The sequence below is a fragment of the Carica papaya genome, chromosome 8 (genome assembly GCF_054855325.1).
Source record: "Carica papaya isolate Zhongbai chromosome 8, ASM5485532v1, whole genome shotgun sequence".
In the NCBI taxonomy this organism is placed as follows: Eukaryota; Viridiplantae; Streptophyta; class Magnoliopsida; order Brassicales; family Caricaceae; genus Carica; species Carica papaya.
Genome location: NC_142316.1, coordinates 31,167,472 through 31,189,411, shown reverse-complemented (window position 1 = coordinate 31,189,411; position 21,940 = coordinate 31,167,472). Strand labels below are relative to the sequence as shown.

The 21,940-nt window shown below is 34.4% G+C and overlaps 2 protein-coding genes across 5 annotated transcripts; one reads left to right on the top strand and one right to left on the bottom strand.

The window, feature by feature from the left end:
* The first annotated feature begins 1,758 nt into the window (after positions 1–1,758).
* Positions 1,759–4,509, top strand: LOC110822828 (uncharacterized). Of its 4 annotated transcripts, XR_015814112.1 has the most exons (3): positions 1,760–2,564; positions 3,623–3,943; positions 4,117–4,509. XR_015814112.1 is itself a non-coding variant. In XM_022053047.2 (2 exons), the coding sequence occupies exons 1-2, from the start codon at positions 1,862–1,864 to the stop codon at positions 2,727–2,729; spliced, it is 765 nt and encodes a 254-aa protein (XP_021908739.1). In that variant the 5' UTR covers positions 1,759–1,861; the 3' UTR covers positions 2,730–3,034. The 4 variants fall into 4 exon arrangements, 3 of the variants coding, with proteins under 3 accessions (XP_021908739.1, XP_021908740.1, XP_088066052.1); XM_022053047.2 differs by lacking the exons at positions 3,623–3,943; positions 4,117–4,509 and adding an exon at positions 2,668–3,034 and having other exon boundaries at positions 1,759–2,564; XM_022053048.2 differs by lacking the exons at positions 3,623–3,943; positions 4,117–4,509 and adding an exon at positions 2,671–2,934.
* Positions 4,510–5,451: 942 nt separating this feature from the next.
* Positions 5,452–7,496, bottom strand: LOC110822883 (ferritin-3, chloroplastic-like). Its single transcript, XM_022053117.2, has 8 exons — positions 7,087–7,496; positions 6,867–6,950; positions 6,718–6,778; positions 6,544–6,631; positions 6,362–6,423; positions 6,095–6,160; positions 5,797–5,860; positions 5,452–5,698 (listed from the first exon to the last, which is right to left on the bottom strand). Exons 1-8 carry the CDS (start codon positions 7,398–7,400, stop codon positions 5,649–5,651), a joined length of 789 nt encoding a protein of 262 aa, XP_021908809.1. The 5' UTR covers positions 7,401–7,496; the 3' UTR covers positions 5,452–5,648.
* Positions 7,497–21,940: the final 14,444 nt, after the last annotated feature.

Sequence of the window (21,940 nt, the reverse complement as noted above, 5' to 3'; positions counted from 1 at the left end):
CCATTAGCAACGATGTATAAATTTCGACAGCCAAGAGAATAAGAAAGTAGAAAATATTCAAGATAAAAACCCATGACTGAACAAAAAATTCTAAAGAAAAAAAGACAATTGTTCTTGACAATATAAAATTTATCATTTATATCTATAAAGTATTACTGAAAACATAGAAATTTTTAAAGAATTATATCGCATATATTTATAAACTTCTATAAAAAAAAAAAATGAACAATTTAAAAAACTCCTCGAAAAGCAAATCTAAAAATTTTTCTCTTGTTGAATCATAAACCTCAACTGCATAGATGTTTGCTCATTTTTCTTCCTCGGAGTAAAGTTCATCATTAGAACATTTATCCTTTCTCAACTTTGGTATTCTTCGGTCTCAACCCTAGTTGCTTCACTTCTTAACCATTTCTCCTCCTTTCCTCTTTGTCACCATGCAAATCAGATGAGGAATCTGAACCTCCCTTTTTGATGTTGTCTTCGGATGCTAACCATAAAAAAGGATTTGATATTTACTTTTGTTAAGATATAATATTTGTACATCACATGCCTTTTTCTTGAAAATATTTTTGATTATTTTGGTATACAAAAATAGAATTGTTAGAGTCAATATTCTTTTTTAGAAATACAAAATCGAAATATAATGTTGAACAAATAGATCTAACTGTTGAGTTATATGACAACAAACTTAAAAAAATAAATTATAATAATTTTATGGCTGTAAAAAATATGTTAGATGCGTTTAATTGAATAAAAGTTTTGAAATAGATCGTGTTATTTTGAAATGTAATAGTATTTTTCGTACCAATATAAAATGTTAGTTTACTTTTGAACATGTTTTATTTGCTCTGTTTTTCTTCAGATACATGTGGCACGTTATTAGAATATTGTACATAGATGTTTTTACTAGTATTAATCTAGATTTGGATGCTAAGGAAGAATATGAAGCATTTCAAAAGACTTGGAGATCCAATTAGAAGAAGATAAGTAGTTTAATGCAACATTACTTTACTATTTTTTACTTGTATTTTTTATTTGCAATTTGATATAAGTATTGAAGAATATTTAAATTGTTATTTTTTCTTTGATTGTTGTTCAGAGATCATTCCAAAATAAATAAATTATATATGAAAGTTATAATTGTAAACTATAATCAAATTTATAAAAGCATTGATTTATATATTTCTCTGAGTATCGATTTTAGAAAAAAAAAATTAATTTCTTTTTTAGAATTATTTAAAATTCTAATTAAAAAAAACAAAATAAATTTTTATTATTTTAATTAAAGTAATCAATCTTCTGTCATTAACATACTATTATGCATAATCTATAATATTTGAAAATTATTTAAAATTTTATTGAATCAGTATCTGAAAATCCTAATGATGCATATAATTGTTAGTGAAAAATTAAGTGATATAGGCAATTCAAACCATATCTAGGTATATCGATGATCAAGCATTAATTTGCTAATTGGTACTAACTACTAATTGTAGTGCACCGAAATTAAAGTTTTTAAATTGGTATTAATCCTAATAGTAATTTAATAATCTTCAAAGTTCGAAGGAAAGATATTTAATTACTTGAGAAAAGTTGCAAGAAAATTCGTTGCACCGACTATGCATGGGGAGAGGAGGAAAACACAGGATTCATAGACACGTGGCGAGACATTAGTGGCTGATTGAGCTTTTCAAGACTTAGGGTTTATGAAATACGTGTAATAAGAATATAGTCTCCCATTTAACTAACCTCTGAACGTGGACGTCTGTCCTCTTGCCCCCCCCCAAGTCTCTTCTCTTTCTTCTAAATTCCCGAGTGATTTATTTCCAAAGATAGTTTAAAGGTTTTAAGAGAAAAAAAAATGGAAGACGGTGTTTCAGAAGCTGAAAGCTTACTGCATCCAGTAAACCTAGCAGCAGCAGAAGATGGTGAAGAGAAAGAAAACGGAAACGGAAGTGGAGGAGATGAAGGAAAAGAAAGTGGGTTCGTTAGCAATCTCATTTCTAACTTGGTTCCTTCACGAAGTGGGGAAGAAAAAGCAGAGGAAGAGCAAGAAGAAAAAAAGGATGAAGAAGATGGAAGTGGAGGAGATGAAAGAAAAGAAAGTGGGTTCATTAGCAATCTTATTTCTAACTTGGTTCTTTCACGAGAAAGTGAAGAAGAAAAAGCAGAGGAAGAGCAAGAAGAAAGGAAGGATGAAGAAAAGGGAGGTGGGCTTTTAAGCAATCTTATCTCCAACTTGGTATCTCCAGTAACTAGTCCAAAACCAATAGAGAATGGGGTTAAAGTTGAAGACTTTGAAGGCAAAGACGGCATAAGAAATGAAGATGGCGGCACCAGATCAGAGGCTGAAGTGGGTACCAGTGACGCTGGAGGAGGACCCGCTCACAGTTTCATAAATAATTTCTTCCATAAAAAATGCGAAGGCAAGTTAGGAAAAAATGAACAAGAGATCCAGAAAATAGAGACTGTTCAAAAGAAAAATGAACCAGTCAAGAGTGATAAAGATGAAGGTGGAGGTGGAGGTGGCGGTCTCATTAGTAACATTATTTCTCACTTGCCAGGTATTCCTTTTCAGTTTTTTTTTCTCTTTTTTGCTTTACTTGTTCCTAATAGTTTTCTCTTGGTCATAAGATTAAGATTTGGGTGTTGTCTTTCTGGAACCAGAAGATGCAGCTCCATCAACCGATGAGGCCTCCATTCTGATTCACTCCATTGTTCACGACTAAAAAATATCATTTCTGTAATTGTCTCCAGTTTTCGATTAATGGATTAGGAAAGTGGATGTGCAGGAGTACTGTAAACCTTTTTGTTCACCTATTTTATCAGGAGTTGATTTGCAGAATTTGTGAATTTGGATCGATTATAAGTGGTCCTTTGGCTTTGTTTTGGGTTAAATATCAGTGAAAACGATGATGTGGAAGCTTAATCACAGTGGTTTTGATTCTTGATTCATGAAAATTTCCTAGTTGATCCAAGCTTATCAAAGGTACAGAGAAAAGCTTCCGTCTGAGAAGATTTTAAGAGTCGGTTATTTGTCAGTCAAGACGCTTCGCATGCTGATATATGATTATATATATTTATGTGTTACCCAATTGATTTACATAGCATCAATCTCCATGGAAAGCAAAAGAGAATCCAATAACTCAAATCTTTATAAAACTATATATTAAAAGCTTTATTTGAGTCTATTTAAATCTTCTAGCAGAACAAGAGGACAATGCCACAAGTGTAGGCACAAAGAGAAAGACACTGAAAGAAAATCCAAGCAACCGTTTGACCAGAGGACCCCATCACCAGTCACTCTCTCCTTAAATTTAATATAAAATTGGAATCTCTTAATGATCATATCATATGAGTTCATAAACATTTTCCAAATGACCAACACACCCTCTTATAAGTGAAAAAATCCCGCATCCTTTATTTCTATTTCTTGATTTTATTTGCCTTGACATAATTTGCTCTCTGGTAAGCTGTAACTAGATTACCTTGGTTTACTTAATGGAATGTTTCGTGATATTTTCAGTATGGTATGTGGGTTTTCCTTCATGCTGGTTTTCTGGTTGTAGAACAATTTGTACTTGGGATTGACGGGGACACAACTGTCATTTCATTTTAACAGAGAAGCAACTAAATTTAGTGTGGACAAAGGGGTGCTCTGGCCTGTTAGCTGTTCTTTTGCGCCATGTCTGATATGTATTGTTGGTTTATATCCAATCACTAATCTATCAGTGACAAGGAGGTTTAAGTAAAGTGTGAACATGAACAAGTAGTGTATAAAATGGATCATAAGAATACGGAGGAGGAGGTCTTTTGTAGTTTGCAGTTTGCAGATTGAAGATGGAGAGGAGAAGATTGCTGTGCTTTCAGCACTCAATTTTCTTTAGAACAAAAAAGAGCTTTCTTCGAAAATTTAGACCCCGCCTTCGACACAAGGCCAAAGGTAATCAATACTAAATCCATTATCCGTTAATCTTGCTCTATGTATCTCTTACACCTGCACACACCCAGAAGATTTAATAGCTTCAGAATTGATCTCTTTTTATCGATCACACTAAGTTTGGGGATGTGATGATTCCGCGCCCTTACATCTCTATTGTATACTGAGCATGGCAGGGAAGGGGAACGGGCTTAGAGGCCTTTACAAGGACATGGAATCTTGTAGAGAATACAAAGATATACAAGTCATGTGGGAGATAATTCAATCTTCTTCTCCTGCAAATGCTCAAAACAACAGGAAGAACAGGATGAATTCACTTTGGAGATTCTGTTTCAGGCCGGCTTGAGGATTATGTTTCTCTTGATATCGTTGAAGTGTTCTCGGAATGGAAGGAGGGAATATGAAATGGCATGTATATATCAGCTGCCAGTTTGGGACTAAAGTTTTGGTTTGGTTTGGTTTTGTTTATCCCAGAAACTTGTGTATCATGATTCTTCAAAGATAAAGCATAAAATCAAATCTGGAACTTGAAAGCCATGGGCATGATCAAGGGTTTCAAATATTATCCAGATTCCTACAGGCTACAGCATCATATTCCTTAATCTTTCACTATATTGTCCCAACCTTTCACCAATCTTGCAATAACAAAAGATAGACTCGACTAATATGTTACATTTCAAGTTAAATATTGGAAACAAGACAACCTCAATTTCCAGGACAAGAGGCATAGTCATCAAGCAGCATCTCCCAAATGGAGAAGCATCCAGACACAATGCCATAGTTTATTTTCTCTTTGATTAGTATGTATACAAATATCCATTTTGATTATGTATTTGATAATGTTTGCTAAGTTATAATTATATCTAATATAAAAATAATATATTAAAAAACATATATAACAAATTATAAAATATAAATATAATGTATATAATATATATTATAAAAATATAACAATATTATATGCAATATTATAAAACGTTTAAGTTTCAGAAATATGTATTGGATTGAAGATATATTTTATATTAGAATATACCTTCAAATAATAAAAAAATATAACAGTTTTCTTTTATTCAATATAACAAAAAATAAATTCTGCAAAATTTAAAAATTAAATGATATGATCAAATATAAACAACATATTAGTATAGAGAAGTAAGAAGATTTTCTTTTATTTATATATAATAATAATAATAGTAATATGAATATTCTATATATTGTATATAACTATATATATACACACACAGGTAGGAGGGCTGAGAATAAACGTAGCCCCTATTTCCAATGTGTGTATGTACAAGTACTGCATATATTATCTGACGGAGGGGGGCGGTATTCAATAAGTAACATGGTGTTTTTAGAAGCAAGCAAGATAACCCGGCAAGTATCATTCATCAAGATCAAAATTGATGTTCTAATTCAATAAGCAACATGGTGAATTTGATTGATTGTAAACTTAAACTTGAAAGCCATGTACCCGATCGATCACAGCTTTTCAGTACTACCCATATTCCTACACCATCATATACCTCCATCTATTACTATACTAGCCCAAGCTTTTCACCAGTCACCAGACCAATATACTACACATCTATATGACAATATCAGCTTATTACTAGCCTCCAATCACTCAAATCTTGAAAACAGAAATACCCCAAATTCCAGCACAAGGAACAGTTTCACCACGTCATAACAAGAATCGATTAATTCATCAAGCAGCAGCTCCCCCGTGAATAAGCATCTGATCGAAGTGCCACACTCCTGCAAGGCCACCAAAAAGGAATGATTACAAATATCACAAGCAGATAAAAGTATTACTGTAAGAATGTGAACTTGGAGGGTGTTGGCACAATATTTACCATGGCCTTTACCGACCAACCTCAGTTGACTAACATAGTCTGATATCTTCTTAATGGCTTCAACCTGTGTTGCAAAATGCATTAATCACTCTCCAAACAATTCGTGATTATCATATTTAATATAGAATTTGTTTGTAAACTATTGCTGTTGCTGCCCCATGGAGAGATTAGATTGTGGATGTTGTTCTAATGCGCAAGTAGCAGGAGACACTTAAAAACTTCTAATTAAATCCACCCCAACAATTATTCAAGCAACTAATGAATCCAATAAGAAGAAAATCAAAGCTTCTGTACTCACCTGCTCAGTTAAGAACTCGCTCTCAATGAAATCAGCCATCTGGGGGTCATTGTTCCCATCTGCAACCTGTTATCCATCAAGAAAAGGGATGTACCTCATTAGGAGACAATTGTAAAGAATAAAAAACACACAAAAAAGAAAAAGAAAAATACTTCAGTAGGCCCAAACAGAGGGAATAATGGTAATGGAAGATTCAAGAATCAACATTTTCACAAATCCATTTTATTAATTGAAGTTAAAGGAAAAGAGAGGGTGAAAATATGTTACCCTGTGCAGGTTTAACAGTTTTTCATTTGTTAGCTTCTCCAGAGACAGTGCCAATTCCATAGCTGAATCAACAAAAGGGGAAAACATGGCAAGTTAATATCATGTACAATTGGTTGAACACGTATTAGCACATGAATACCTATTTACTGTAAATAACTGAATAAAGAGAGTAAGAAACTTACCGTAAAGTGCATCTCCTTTCTCTTCATGCTCAAACTCTGAAGGTGGCATCAGTATGGAGTGTAGTTTTACTTTCCCTCCTCGCTTGTTCTGATTATAATTAATGATTAGTACAAAAATCCACAGGAAACCAATAAGAAAGACCTACTTTTAAAAGAGAATATCTTCTAAAGTACCTGATATTCCATCAATTTTTCTGCGTGTTCTCTTTCTTCTTCACTGGACTCCTTGAAAAATCTGATTGCAACAAGAGCACAAATCACCAAATTGTTTTCACACAATTACATATAATAGATAACGAGAAATTGAGTATTGTTTAAATTACTTGGCAAGCCCTTTCAGAGCAACGTTGTCCCTATCGAAATATGCATACAGGGAGTGGTACACATACGAGACATTGTATTCCACACTGCCACAAAGAACAAGGAAACACCATAAACAACTGCATTTATATATCCCGCTTCTAAAGTTCCTTGACTAATGAAACTTGAGCCGGAACCTAAACTCAAAAGCAAATAAAAGCGGAAAAAGAGGGAGGTCATTACTTGATCTGTTCGTTGAGTGCTGCTTCACACTCGTCTGAAAATTTCTGGCGAGCAAGCGAAATCTGAGGGGAGATCGGAACAGGAAGAGCGTCCTTATTCACTTCTGCAAATGGCTGGAAAACTACGCCTGTTAGTGACGAGTTATTGAGCTCTGTAGAGGCAGATACCATGAATCCATTTCCATACTTTCTGTGCACAAAGGGCAGAGCAGCAGAAGAAGAGGAAAAAAGAGCAGAGAGCCTAGAAGACGATGAGTTAGAGGAGCCAGTCTGCTGCGCTGGGAGAGAAAAAGCTGAAGCTTGTCTCAGAAACATGCTTAGAGTTTTGAATAAGTAGAGGAATTATCAGAAATGGAGATTCAAATATGAGATTGTAAATCAGAGAGCGGTGGTGGCGGATGGAGTGTGGAGGAAGATGAGGTTGTTTATATACACCAATACGAGGGCTTCTCACAGGAGTTCCAGGCTGGCAAGGCTCTATTTGAATCGTTGGATAGAAGACACGTGTAAGGTGGATATTCAAAAAGGATAGGAGGCGTGTGGCGAGCTCGTGGCTTATCCCAAATCCTAGTGTGAACACGCGAATATCCGTTTCATGTCCACATCTTCAGAATTAAAGTTGTTGACAAACGCCCAGTCGCTCGAGTCTGGTCAATGCTTCTGTACCCGCGGCTTTTACTGGCTGCTGCGCCTGTGTGGTTTATTTTTATTGTTATTTAACTTAATTTTAAACTAATGCTAAAACTTATTCAGTTTATTAATGAAAATTTATTTTCCTAAGAAATATTATAAATTTAATAAGCATGAGAATTTAAATTTTGGTCAAATTTGATAAAATTTGGAAATAGCAGTTTGTATTTAAATCAAATAAAATACTTTTAATTAAATTTACAAAATTATTGATTGATTATTGTAATGAATTTATTATATAAATGTGGGTGTAACAGTTTAGGGTGGAAATTGGGAAGGAAGGAGGGTGGAGTTTTTTCCAGGCAAAGAAAATTTTATGTCAACAAAATGCTGCGCGGACGTAGAAAAGAGGTAATCTTCCTCTTAATCTCATAAATTATTTTTCTGAAAATGATAAAAGACTATTTTAGTTAAAAATTATATATGTAATTAGGCATATAAAATTATATTAATCATATACTTATAATGCAATTTGGTTGAAGGAACTTCATTGTCACAAGAAAAAACTACAGAAATATGCATAACAATAAATTTACGCAAGTAATTGTAAAGAATTTAATTTTACGTGAAGCCAATTTTTTTTTATCACAATATAATTCATTATTTTTGAGTAAAGTTGTGAGTTTACAAATGAATTTCATATTATCTTTGAGTATGCTCCAAATATAGTAATATTAACGTTTTAAATAACATTTAAGTGTAACGGTTCAGAACTTAAAAGAAAATAAAATCATAAATTGAACGCGAAAACAGAATAATAAAATTAGGGTTTACATTCCTTACACAATAGTTTAAAATACTCAATAGGGATACAGGAATGTCCATCCTAAAAAAACAAATGAAAAGCAAAGAAATAAACGAAAAGTAAACAACTGAGCATTTTAGGACGATCTTCACTAACTTTTGAAAGAGTCCAAGTGATAAACTATTCACAATCCCATTGTTGATCAGGATCTGAATCTTGTTCCTCTTGATCTGAAATAGTTAATGAAGGAGTAAGCTACACTAATCTAGTAAGAATATCATACTACTTACCGATACAGAAACTAAAGGTTGGTAAAAATCATAAAAATAATTAATAGAACTCTTCCATCTCTAGAGTGCAAATTTCTTTCTTAGGTTTATCCAGTTAGAGAAAATAACCGAGTTAAAGCGCTATATAATAAGAAAATTGCTATGAGGAAATAATATTCAAAACTTTTATTAGCTTGTAAATGACTTCTCATTAAGAGGCTTAAATACAATTTTTCTCGTGGAAACAATACACAGTGGCGTGATACATCACTAACTAGTTCATTCTTGAAAATATATTAGGGTCTCCCGTGTCAATCTCTATCAGGTCCATTATGAGTGAAACCAAGTCTCATGGAAGAGGGACCAGATGTTGCTGGGGAGGGACCAGGTGGCCCTGTAACGGTGTCAGATGATACGGTAGGGACTTTGAATTGTATTGTGAAGGTGTCGGATGATACGACGGAGGAGTAAGGTTGCATCGAGGTGGCGTTAGATCCTCTCGTTGTAGGGGTGACTCATATTGTGGAAGTGGTGGAGGGTCAGACAATTCCCTCATATTTTTCTTAGCCTACTGGACAGAGATGAGTCTCTTTAAAATCTCGAAGAGCCAATCGACATCCTCTCGAAGCGAACCGTCTCGGGCTGTCCTGTTCAGTAAGGGACCTCATCTCCTCGTATCTTTGTACTTATTTTTTCATAAGGAAGAGTTAAGTGATAGTTCGTATTTGGTATTTTTAAGTCTTTATGTAAGGAATAGTTTCGAGAAACGCGGCTATGATACCAACTATAACAGCCCGAAACTTAAACTAAAATAAAATCATAAATTGAATGTAGAAGCAGAATAATAGAGTTAAGGTTTACATTCTTTATATAATAGCTTAAAATATCCAATAGGGCTACAAGAACGTCCCTTCTAAAAGAACAAACAAAAATCAAAGAAATAAACGAAAAGTAAACAACTGAGCATCTTAGGACGACCTTCACTAGCTTTTGAAGGAGTTCGGGTGGTGAACTATTCACAACCCCCTTGTTGATCGGGATCTAAATCCCTAAATAATTAATGAAAGGGTGAGGTACACTAATCTAGTAAAAATATCACACTACTCACCAATGCAGAAACTGAAAGTTGGTAAAAATCATCAAAACAACCAATATAGCTCTTAATTTAAGTAAATTCATTTATCATAAGTAAAATTATTTATTGCATACTTACCGTTGCGAGATTTCCAAAACTGACCTATAGAGACAATAGCTCAACAACATCATAATCTCATATTCAAGTAAGTAAGAATAATAACCTTTCCTTTTTATTTGCCTACTAGTATCTATAGGGACCCATAAAGTTGTTCAACTACGCGTGAACTATTATTCAACATTGTCAACTAACTGGTCGTTCCCACACCCCATTTGGTATGAGCGCAAATGATATCATCCCTCAATACTCTGTCCGGTATGAGGGTGAAACGGGTCGTCCTCATACCCCGTCCGGTATGAGCGCCAAAAATACCAATCCTCAATACCCCGTCCGGTATGAGGCGACGTTCACGGTAGGGTTCCCTATGTACCCGGTCCGTCCACCATCTCTCAGAATATCTAGTAAGCTACCATTCATTCATTTATTTAACCAATCAATTTTTCGTTTATATTTAATTTTTAGGTTCATAATTTAACCGTAAATCAATGCAAGACAAACAATACATGCATCAAGGAAACACAACTGAATCATTTTACCAATTTCAGTATATTATCATGCATTTAAAGTTGTAAAATCAAACAATCGGTTAAATAGTACAACTATAATAAATAACTGGTTTTGGCTCCATTAGTAACTTATAATTAATTCTCAAAATTATCTAAATTACGCAAAATACCGTATTATTGATAATTAAACTTCAATTCCATAATAGGGAATAAGGTGATGGATTATTACCCGAATCAGTGTACAAAACACCGAACTTTCTACTGCACCTACTGGTAGTCATTGGGTGTTATAAATTTTTCTGCAGAGATTAAATCATGCTTTACGTACCTAAAAATATCCCAAAAAATCTAAAATCGGTGTTAAAAACCTTTTTCGACCAATTTCAGAATTCCAGCACGGCGGCACTATCGTGCTCCGGCGACGGCATCACCGCTCGTGACAGAGATTTCCCTCAGCCTGGCCATTTTTAGCCAGTTTTGGCTGGTTTTGATCGGTTTATACTAATCTCTGCGAGAAAACACGTTAGGAGGTCTCAGTTGAGCAAAAAAAATAAATAAAAAAAAACCTATCAGCGGCGGGATTTACCGACGTGGTGGGTCCGCCGGTTCACATTTGCAGCTGAGTGTTTTTCTTCGGTCAACCTGTATAAAACAGAATAGTAAACACAATGGTGGAAATATTGCACTAAACAGGAAACAAAAAGGGGCTCATCGAAGGTAGTTTCGAATTTTGCTCGCGGCGGCGCCGCTGGACTTTGCCCACGAGATATTTATACTCGTCTCCTTTAAATCTGGACCGTTCATCGCATTTGATCTCAACCGTCCGATCGTATTTAAAGATGAAATGAATCTGAACTGTTCATCGCGATTTGATCTCGACCATTCGATCGCATTTAAAGAGAAAACGAATATGGGCCATTCATCGCGTTAAATCGCGACCGTCCACGCGTGCAGAAACACATCCAGACCGTCCGATCGCAGGCACATGGATTACCAGTGTGACCTCCTGTGGCGCACCGAGTCAGCGTGCCTTACCACGCGGTGTGCTCCGGTTCGTCGAGGCTGCTGACTGAGCGATCCTACGTGGCATAGTTTTTTTTAGTTACATTTTGACCACGAGTTTCCGATTTTTTTTTCAAAAAACAACATCCGAATCTAAATTTTTACCATTTTTTTTAAATTATTTTTAATTTCATTATCAACCTATATTTTTTCCTAATTTCATATTAAATAAAATTTATTAATTTTAAAATTATATTTTTATATATTTTTAAAATTTTAAAATTAATTCCGAGGCAAATTTCAGATCCGGGTATTATAGTAAATGTATTTTTTTTTTTGAAGAATAAGATGTTGAATTGTTTAGACAATAGAAATTTATTAATTTTTATATATTTTTCTTGTTGATTTATTTATATATTTAGTAAATGTAAAACTTGTAAGCTGGTAATCTTGGTCAATTAAACCTTTAAAAAAAAAGATAAAATACAACAAATTGGAATACAATTTTTATAATTTCCAAGTGTTACTCCATTTTATAGAGGTTGCTCAAAATTACCTTCAACAAGCATCTAAATTTTTTATTACAAAAGCTTATAAATTGTGTAGTTTATAGATTATTTTCTTAATTAAATGCATAATGAATTTCAGAAAGTTTATTATAAAATTAGAAAATTTCAGCCCTAAGGCCCATTTAAAGTAAAGGCTTGTAATCCAAAAATTAGGCTCACACCATATCGAGTTGACGAGCTCAACGGGCTTGGGCTCTGGGTTTGTATGTCAGCAATACAAGTTAACTAGGAATCTAAGTGCAACCATGCGAGACAATTTCTTAATTTTCACTAATTATTTATTCTTCTCTACAAGATTACGTATTCAAATCAAAATATTATGATTAGAAGCTTGTGTTATCATTAATTAGATTATTATTTAACATATGTCGTTCAATTAATAAAATATATAAATTTTTATTTGAATAATTTAATGTTTATACCATTTTAGGGGTGACTCGATGGTAAGAAATCCTTAAATTGACAAAGGGCAATGAGCTCCACCAAAACCCATGAATTATACGTATGTCCCTATGTATATATATATATATATATATATGTAGATAATTTTTGATATAAGGGTTGGTGATGGTGGTGGGTAAAGAAGGTAAAATAGAAAGTAATGTTATGGAGAGCATAGGGATGTGCACGCAAGGAATCTACACCATAACGTCAAGAACTTGACTTGGGGTTTTGTCATATATTTGGATGAGATTAAGGCATGAGGGTAGGGGACCAATGCACGTCTTATTTGATTTTGGCGATAAGTAAAAGAAGGCTTGTGGACACCACGCCCCGCCCCGCCCCACCCCCCAAAAATCCCACGCCACCCACCACATACCCACTTTCTCATATTATGGATATCCTCTTTAATTTTCTATATGGAATATATTTCACCCCTACAATTTTTGGGACTTGTTTTATATGCAAATTATTTATTATGTATACATACATATATATATATATATATATATATTTTAAAAATTTGATAGTTGATTAACTTCCTTAAAAAATAAATATGAAATTTAAATAGACTTAAAACAGATTTAGAACCATATTTAAAAAGTAATTTTGAATTAATTTTAATAATTAAATTTATTTTTATTTTTATATTACGTTATCTCCAACCATATAATAAATGTTTATACCATTAAAATTCATTATAATTAAAAAAATCATTGTCGCATCTTCCAATTAAATGGTAGAAAGAAGAGTAAGAATCTTATTGCACTATTATTTAATAATGACCGACGTTGCATCATTCTAGTTGAAATATTTGTTGGTTTCTTCTGGTCTGTCAAATTCTCTAGGAAAGTAAAAAAGTCAGCTTCGTTTATTTATAGAGTTAAATATCTTAATAGATTAGATAAGATTTGAGAACCTCTTTAAAATATAATATACACCTCGGAGATTATGTATGCAAAAATGGGCAACTAAATATGCATCTTGCAAGTTATCTATTTAGAACATATTTAGAAATTTTAGAAAATTTATTTATAATAATAATAATAATAATAATAAATTTTAAATTTCTATAAAATTTTATGTCAAAGTAGTATAATAAAATTAAATTTTTAACAAAATTCGATGGAATTTAAAATGGATTATTTCAATTATATACTAAATTCTATATAAATTAAATTCTTATCGTTATTTTCATTATCTTTTAATTAAAGTAAATACAAGTTTACAAATAAATTTTATAAAAATTTTAAATTTATTCTAAACACAATCGATAATCTCAATACGATATTTTTGGACATGAATTTTATAGACAACAAATTTCTATTGAGAAAATATATTATAATGGAGAAGTTAATGTATAGTGTTGATGCAAATATTACTTTATTCTAGATCACAACACATTGTATGACATAAAAAGACATATAATGTGAAATAAACATGAATTCGAGTGTGTTTTAAATCAATTTCATGTCATACTTCTCATATATTTTCTTCATAACAAACAGAATTATCTTTAAAAAAAAAGATATTTATTCTAGAGAAAATTTTAAGATTCTCACCGAAATATTTATTTTTCCAGTGTAAATATTTAATGAGAAATTCTAAATCAAAGATATAATAAAATGACGAAAACCAAATACTCTAAGATTAGGAGAACGATTAGTCATCTCTTCTAAAACAACAAGCAAGTTCAGCATTCCATTTGGATCTTCTTTAATAAAAATGCAAACTTGGAGTATGATTAATATGATAATCTAAAGTTGTAATACCCGGGTCAGGAATTTGGTCCGTAATTAATTTTAAAATTTAAAAAACATCTAAAAATATAGTTTTGAAATTAACAATTTTTTATTTAATATGAAATTAGAAAAAAATAGGTTGAGAATGAAATTAAAAATAATTTTGAATAAAAATGATGAAAATTTAGGTTCGGAGAGTATTTTTGAAAGAAAAATTAGAAACTGAGGATCAAAATATAATTAAAGAAAATTGTGCGACATAGGACCGCTCAGTTAGCAGCTCCGACGAACCGGAGTGCGCCGCGTGGTAAGGTACGCTAACTCAATGCCACGTAGGAGGCCACAATGGCAATCTGTGTGCCAGTGATCGGACGACCTCGATGCGTTCCCGCGAGCGTGGACTGTCTGAATCCGTTCCCTTATCAGGCACGATCGGACAGTCGCGATTAAATACGATAAACGGTCCAGATTCGTTTCTTCTTTAAATGTGATCGTACATTCGAGATCAAATCGTAATGAATGGTCCAAATTTATTTCTTCTTTAAACGCGATCGAACAGTCGAGATCAAGGGCAATGAACGGCCCATATTTAAGGGAGACGAGTATAAATATCTTGCATCACACCAAATCCAAACCCTAGTTGCCAGCTTCCCGCTGGAGAAGAAGAACCAGTCGCTAGAGAAGGAAGCCGACCGTCGCTCGCGGCCGCACGGGAACCACCTCCGACCACCAAAAAGGTAAAAATTATCATATCCACTCAAAATTTGATTCCAAACACCCCTATAGCCAAATCGGAGCAAAAAAAAAAATGGTGGATGAGTAAAAAATAGCGGGTAAAGCCCGGCACCACTGCCATGGGCAAAATACGAAACTGTCTCCGATGAGTCCCTCCCCGTTTTCTATTTCGTACGATTTTTTTACCATTGTGTTTACCGTTCTATTTTCTACAGTTTGACCAAAGAAAAACGTCCAGCCGTGAAGGTGAGCCAATGGAGCCGTCGCACCGAAAAATTCCACTGCCAGTAAGATTTTATTTTTTAATTTTTTTCGGCCAATCAAGGCCCCCTAACGTATTTTCTTGCAGTGATGGGTATAAAATCGGTCGAAACCAGCCAAAATTGGTAAAAAACGGCCAGGCTGAGGCAAATCGCCGTCGTGCTAGAATTTTAAAATTGGCCGAAAAAGGTTTTCAATACCGATTTTTTATTTTTGGAGTATTTGTAGGTACGTGAAGCGTGTTTTAATCTTCGTAGAAAATTTCAGAAAATTCGAGAACCGCCAATATGTCCAACTAAAAGTTTAGTATTTCGGACACCGATTCAAATAAAAATCTTTCATCTTATTCTCTATTATGAAATTGAAGCTTAATAATTGGTAATAGAGTATTTTATGTAATTTAAAAAATTTTGAGAATAATTACAGGTTACCAATGGAGCCGAAAATCGGTTAGTTATTTATTTGTTGTTCTATTTAACTGATAGTTGAATTTATAACTTTAAATACATGATGATATACTGTAATAGTTAATTGATTCAATTGTATTTCTTATATATATATATATATTATTTGTCTTACGTGATTTACGGTTGATTTGTGAAATTGGTAATTAATATACAAATAAAAAATTGATTGATCATGTGAATTAATGAATGGTAGCCTTACTAGATATCCTGAGAGATGGTGGATAGACCGGGTACATAGAAAATCCTAACATGAACGTTGCCTCATATCGAATGGGGTATCAAGGATTGGTATTTTTGGCGCTCATACTAGACGGGGTACAGGGACAACTGGTTAGTTGACAAAGTTGAATATTAGTTCACACGTAGTGGGACATCCCTATGGTCTCCCAGGGATACTGATAGGCAAATAAAAAGGGAAAGTTATTGTTATTACTCACTTGAATATGATATTGGAATATTATTTGAGTTATTGTCTCTATAGGTCAATTTTGAAAATATCGCAATGGTAAATATATGCAATAAATAGTTTTTCTTATGATAAATGAATTTACTTAAATCAAGAGCTCCATTGGTTATTTTTATGATTTTTACCAACCTTCAATTTCTGTATCGGTGAGTAGTGTGATATTCTTACTAGGCTAATGTAGCTCACTCTTTCATTAAATATTTCAGATCAAGAGGACCAAGACCTAGATCCTGATCAATAAGAGAGTTATGAATAGTACACCACCCACACTCCCTTCAAAAATTAGTGAAGGTCGCTTTAGAATACTTAGTTATTGGTTTTTTTTGTTTATTTCCTTGATTTTTGAAATTTCTTTTAGAATGGACATTCTTCTCGTAACTCTATTGGAAATTTTAATTTATTGTGCAAGAAATGTAAATCATAAACTCTATTGTTTCACTTTCACATTTAATTCATGACTTTATTTTCTTTTAAATTTTGGGCCACTACAGTTGGTATCAAAGCCGCATTTTTCGGAACTATTCCTTACACAAAGACTTAAAAATACCAAATAAGAACTATCACTCAACCCTTCTTTGTGAAAAATAAGTAAAAAGACACAAGAAGATGAGGTCCATTACTAAACAGTGCAACTTGAAACGAGTCGCTTCGAAATGATGTCAATCAGCTCTTCGAGATTTTAGAGAGACTCATCTTTACCACCCCTACAACGAGAGGATCTAACACCGCCTCAATGTAACCTTGCTCCTCTATTGTGTCATCTGACACCGTCACAATACAATTCGGAACCCCCACTGTATCATCCGACACCGTTATAGGGCCACCCAATCCCTCCCCAGCAACATCTGGCCCCTCTTCCACGGGACTCAGTTTCACCCATGATGGACCTAATAGAGATTAACACGGGGGACCCTAATGTATTTTTAAGAATGAACTTATTAGTGACGTATCATACCACTGTGGATTGTTTTCACAAGAAAAATTGTATTTAAGCCTCCTAACGAAGAGTCATTTATAAGTTAATAAAAGTTTCGAATATTATTCACTTATAGTAATTTTTTTACTACATAGTGCTTTAACTTGGTTGTTTTCTATAATTAGGCAAACCTAAGAAAGAAATTTATATTCAAGAGATTCTGGTAGTTCGAGACTTCCAGGATATTTTTTCAGATGAATTACCTAGACTGCAAGTAGATAAAGAAGTTTAATTCACCATAGATCTTCAGCCAGACACCCAGCCTATCTCAATTGTCCCTTATCATATGAGTCGTGTTGAGATGGAAGAGCTGAGAAAACATATCAATGAACTGCATGCTAGTGGATTCATCCGACATAGTATGTCTCATTGGGGTGCCGGAGTCACATTTACAAGGAAGGGGAATGGGATGTTAAAGTTATGTATTGGCTACAGAGGGCTGAACAGGGTCACGATAAAAAACAAGTATCCATTTCTCAGGATCTATGACCTTTTTTATCAGTTGCAGAGTGCCCAGATCTTCTCTAAAATAGACCTGCGTTCAGGTTACTATCAAGTAAAGATCAAGACAGAAGACATTCCTAAAGTGGCTTTCCAAACCAGGTACGGACACTATGAGTTCCTGGTCATGCCATTTGGATTAACCAACACACCAGCCATCTTAATGAATTTGATGAATAGGGTTTTCAACCAATTCTTGAATTAGTTCGTCATTATATTTATCGATGATATCCTGATCTATTCAAAAAGCAGTGAGGAACACGCTCACAATCTGACTCAGGTTTTACAGGTTCTTAAAGAAAAAAAATTGTATGCAAAGCTAAGTAAATGTGGATTCTGGGTAGAGTAGATTACCTTCCTATGACACATCATATCAAGAGATGGAGTGTCAGTGAACTCCGAAAAAGTTGTGGCAGTGCTCGGTTGGAAGAAATTGACCTTGGTCAAGGAGCTTCGTAGCTTTCTGGGGATCACAGGTTATTACCGCAAGTTTGTGGAATGATTTTCTAGCCTAGTTACTCCTTTGACTCAACTCACAAAGAAAAACGTCAAGTTTGAGTGGAACGAGTACTGTGAAAAGAGCTTTTCATAACTAAAAAAGTGGTTGACTACTGCACCTATGTTGGTCTTGAAGAGCGGGACATATGGATATACAGTTTATAGTGATATCTCCTACTTGGGGTTAGATTATGTTCTAATGCAGCATATGAAGGTTATGACCTATTGGTCTAGGCAGTTAAAGAGTCATGAGAAAAACTACCCCACCTATGACTTAGAACTTGTTGCGTTATTCACGCTTTGAAGACTTGGCGTCATTACTTGTATGATGAGACTTTTCATATCTATACTGACCATAAGAGCCTGAAACACATATTCATTTAAAATGATCTCAACATGGGTCAGAGACAATGGATAGAACTCCTCAAGAACTATGATTGCAACATCTTGTATCACTTGGGTGAAGGCAACGTGGTAGTTGAACTTAGTAGAAAAAATGTAAGTATATTAGCTCACCTAATGATTTCATAATGTAAGTAATGGAAGCTGCACAACTGTACGACTTTAGGACCTGAAAAAAGTTACATGTTCAGCACACTCGACTGTTCAACCTGAGTTGATTCAGAGAATAATAAAAGCTCAATCCGCCGATTCCACCCTAGCAGCCCTCATAAAAGATACAGAACATGGAGTAAATTCAGAATTTTAAGTCTCTACCGATAGGTTGCTCAAATTTCAAGACAGAGTGTGTGTTCCATATAATAGTGAGCTGAAAATAAAAACCATAACAGAGGCTCATTGTTTATCATGCATCCCGAAAGTACTAAGATGTATCAAAGTATACGACTCCAATTTTGATAGAACATGATGAAAAGAGAGGTGATCGACTTTGTTTTCAAGTGCCTGGTGTGTCAGCAAGTCAAGACATAACATCAATGCCTGAGTGGGCTACTTCAGCCATACTGATTCCAGAGCGAAAGTGGGAACACATCATAATGGATTTTGTGACAAGATTTCCTAGGGCATGCTTAGGATATGATGCCATTTAGGTAATTTTTGAGGGATTCACCAACTCTTCCCACTTCTTAGCCATCAAGATGACTGATCCCTTGAACAACATAGCAAGAATATATATCCGGAAGATAGTCAGGTCACATGGAGTTGCCAGTAATAGTAGTATCCAATAGGGACCCCAGGTTCACTTCTCAGTTCTGGTTTAGTTTTCAGCAAGACATGAGAATGAAACTGTTTTTTAGTACCGCATTCCACCCTCAGACTGATAGACAATCAGAAAGGACAATCTACACATTAGAGGATATCCTTTGAGCTTGTGTTCTTAACTTTGGGGGCCATTGAGATTATCATTTATCCTTAATAGAGTTTGCTTACAATAACAGCTACTAAGAAAGTATTGACATGGTTCCGTACGAGACGTTATATGGCCACCCATGCAAATCACTGATTTGTTAGAAAGATGTGAGTGATAAAAAATTGTTCAGCCCAGATCTTGTGGAGGAGACTACAACCAAAATAGTTAAGATCAGAAAGAACATCCAGATGGCTTAGAGTAGGTAAAAGAGTTATGCGGACACCCAGAAAAGGGATTTGGAATTTGAGAAATGTGATCGAGTATTCCTTAAAGTCACTTCTTTCAAGTGAATTAGTAGGTTTGGCAAGAGAGGGAAACTAAATCCTCAGTTTATTGAGCCATTTGAATCTTATACAGAATTGGTACCGCCGCCTACAGACTGACACTACCTCCAGAACTATCTAAAGTCCATAATATATTTTATATGTCCATACTACGCAAATACAACTTGGACCATTCTCACATTTTGGCCCACGAACCCCTTTCACTTCAGGACGATCTGTTCTATGGGGAGGTACCGGTCGATATTGTGGACTGAAAGAGTAGAGTACTCAACAACTGAAAAATTTCTTTCATTAAGGTTTTATGGCAAAATCACACATAGAGAGAGGTCACATGGGAGCTAGAATCAGACTTAAGAGCTCAGTATTCCCAACTGTTTGATTGAGTGATAGAGAAATAAATTTGAGGGACCAAATTTCTTTTAAGGGGGAAAGAATTGTAATATTCGAGTCAGAAGTTTGGCCCGTGATTAATTTTAAAATTTAACAAATATATAAAATATATTTTTAAAATTAATAAATTTTTATTTAATTTGAAATTAGGAAAAAAATAAGTTAAGGATAAAATTAAAAATAATTTTAGAAAAAAAAGATAAAAATTTGGGTTCGGATGGTATTTTTAAAAGAAAAATTGAAAACTACGCCACGTAGAACTGCCCAGTCAGCAGCCCCGACGAATCGGAGCGTGCCCGTGATCGGACGGTCCCGATGCATTCTCGCACTAGTGAACAGTTCAGATCCATTCCCTTTTCAGGTGCGATCAGACAGTTGCGATTAAACGTGATAAATAGTCCAGATTTGTTCATTCTTTAAACTCGATCGTACAGTTGAAATTAAATCGTGATGAACAGTTCATATTTATTTATTTTTTTAAACACGATTGGACAGTCGAGATCAAACGCGATGAACGGCTCATATTTAAGGAAGACGAGTATAAATATCTCGTATCACACCAAACTCAAATCCTAGTCGCCAGCCTTCCGTCGGAGAAGAAGAACTAGTCGTCGGAGAAGGGAGCCGACCGCCGCCCGTCAAAAAAGATAAAAATTCTCCTACCAGCTCGAAATTTTATTCTGAACACCCCCATGACCAAATCAGAGTAAAAAGAACAATGGATGAGCCGAAAATTGCGGGCAAAATCCGGTGGTATATCCGATGAGCCCCTTCCTGTTTCTCATTTCGTACGATTTTTCTACCATTGTGTTCACTGTTCTGTTTTCTACAAGTTGACTGAAAAAAAAGTCCAACCGCAAAGGTGAACCGGCAGAGCCACCGCATCGAAAAATTTCACCGCCGGTAAGTTTTTATTTTTTGACTTTTTTGGCTAATCGAGTCCCTTTAACGTGTTTTCTAGCAGAGATAGGTATAAAACCGGTAGAAACTGGCTAAAACTAGCAAAAAATGGCCAGGTTAAGGCAAACTACCGCTGTGGACGGTGGTGCCGTCGTCGGAGCACGGCGGTGCTGCCGTGCCAAAATTCTGAAATTGGCCGAAAAAGATTTTTAACGCCGATTTTGAGTTTTTTTAAGGTATTTTTAGGTATGTGAAGTGTGTTTTAATCTCTGCATGAAAATTCAGGAAACCCGGGGACCGTCAGTAGGCGCAACTAAAAGATCGGTGTTTCGAATACCAATTCGAGTAAGAATCTCTCACCTTATTCTCTATTATGGAATTGAAGCGTAATATTCGGTAATATGGTATTTTGTGTAATTTAAAAAATTTTGAGAATAATTACAAGTTACCAATGGAGTCGGAAACCGGTTAGTTATTTATTTGTTGTCCTGTTTAACTGATGATTGAATTTACAATTTTAAATACATGATGATATACTGTAATAGTTAATTGATTCAATTGTGCTTCCTTGATATATATATTGCTTGTCTTACGTGATTTACGGTTGATTTATAAAATTAGTAATTAATATGCAAACGAAAAATTAATTGATCATGTGAATTAATGAATGGTAACCTTACTGGATATCCTGGGAGATGATAGATGGACCGGATACATAAGGAACCCTACTGTGAACATTGCCTCATATCGGACGGGGTATCAAGTATTGATATTTTTAGTGCTCATACCGGATGGGGTATTGAAGGATGATTTTTTTTAGCACTCATGTTGGACAGGGTACAGGAACGG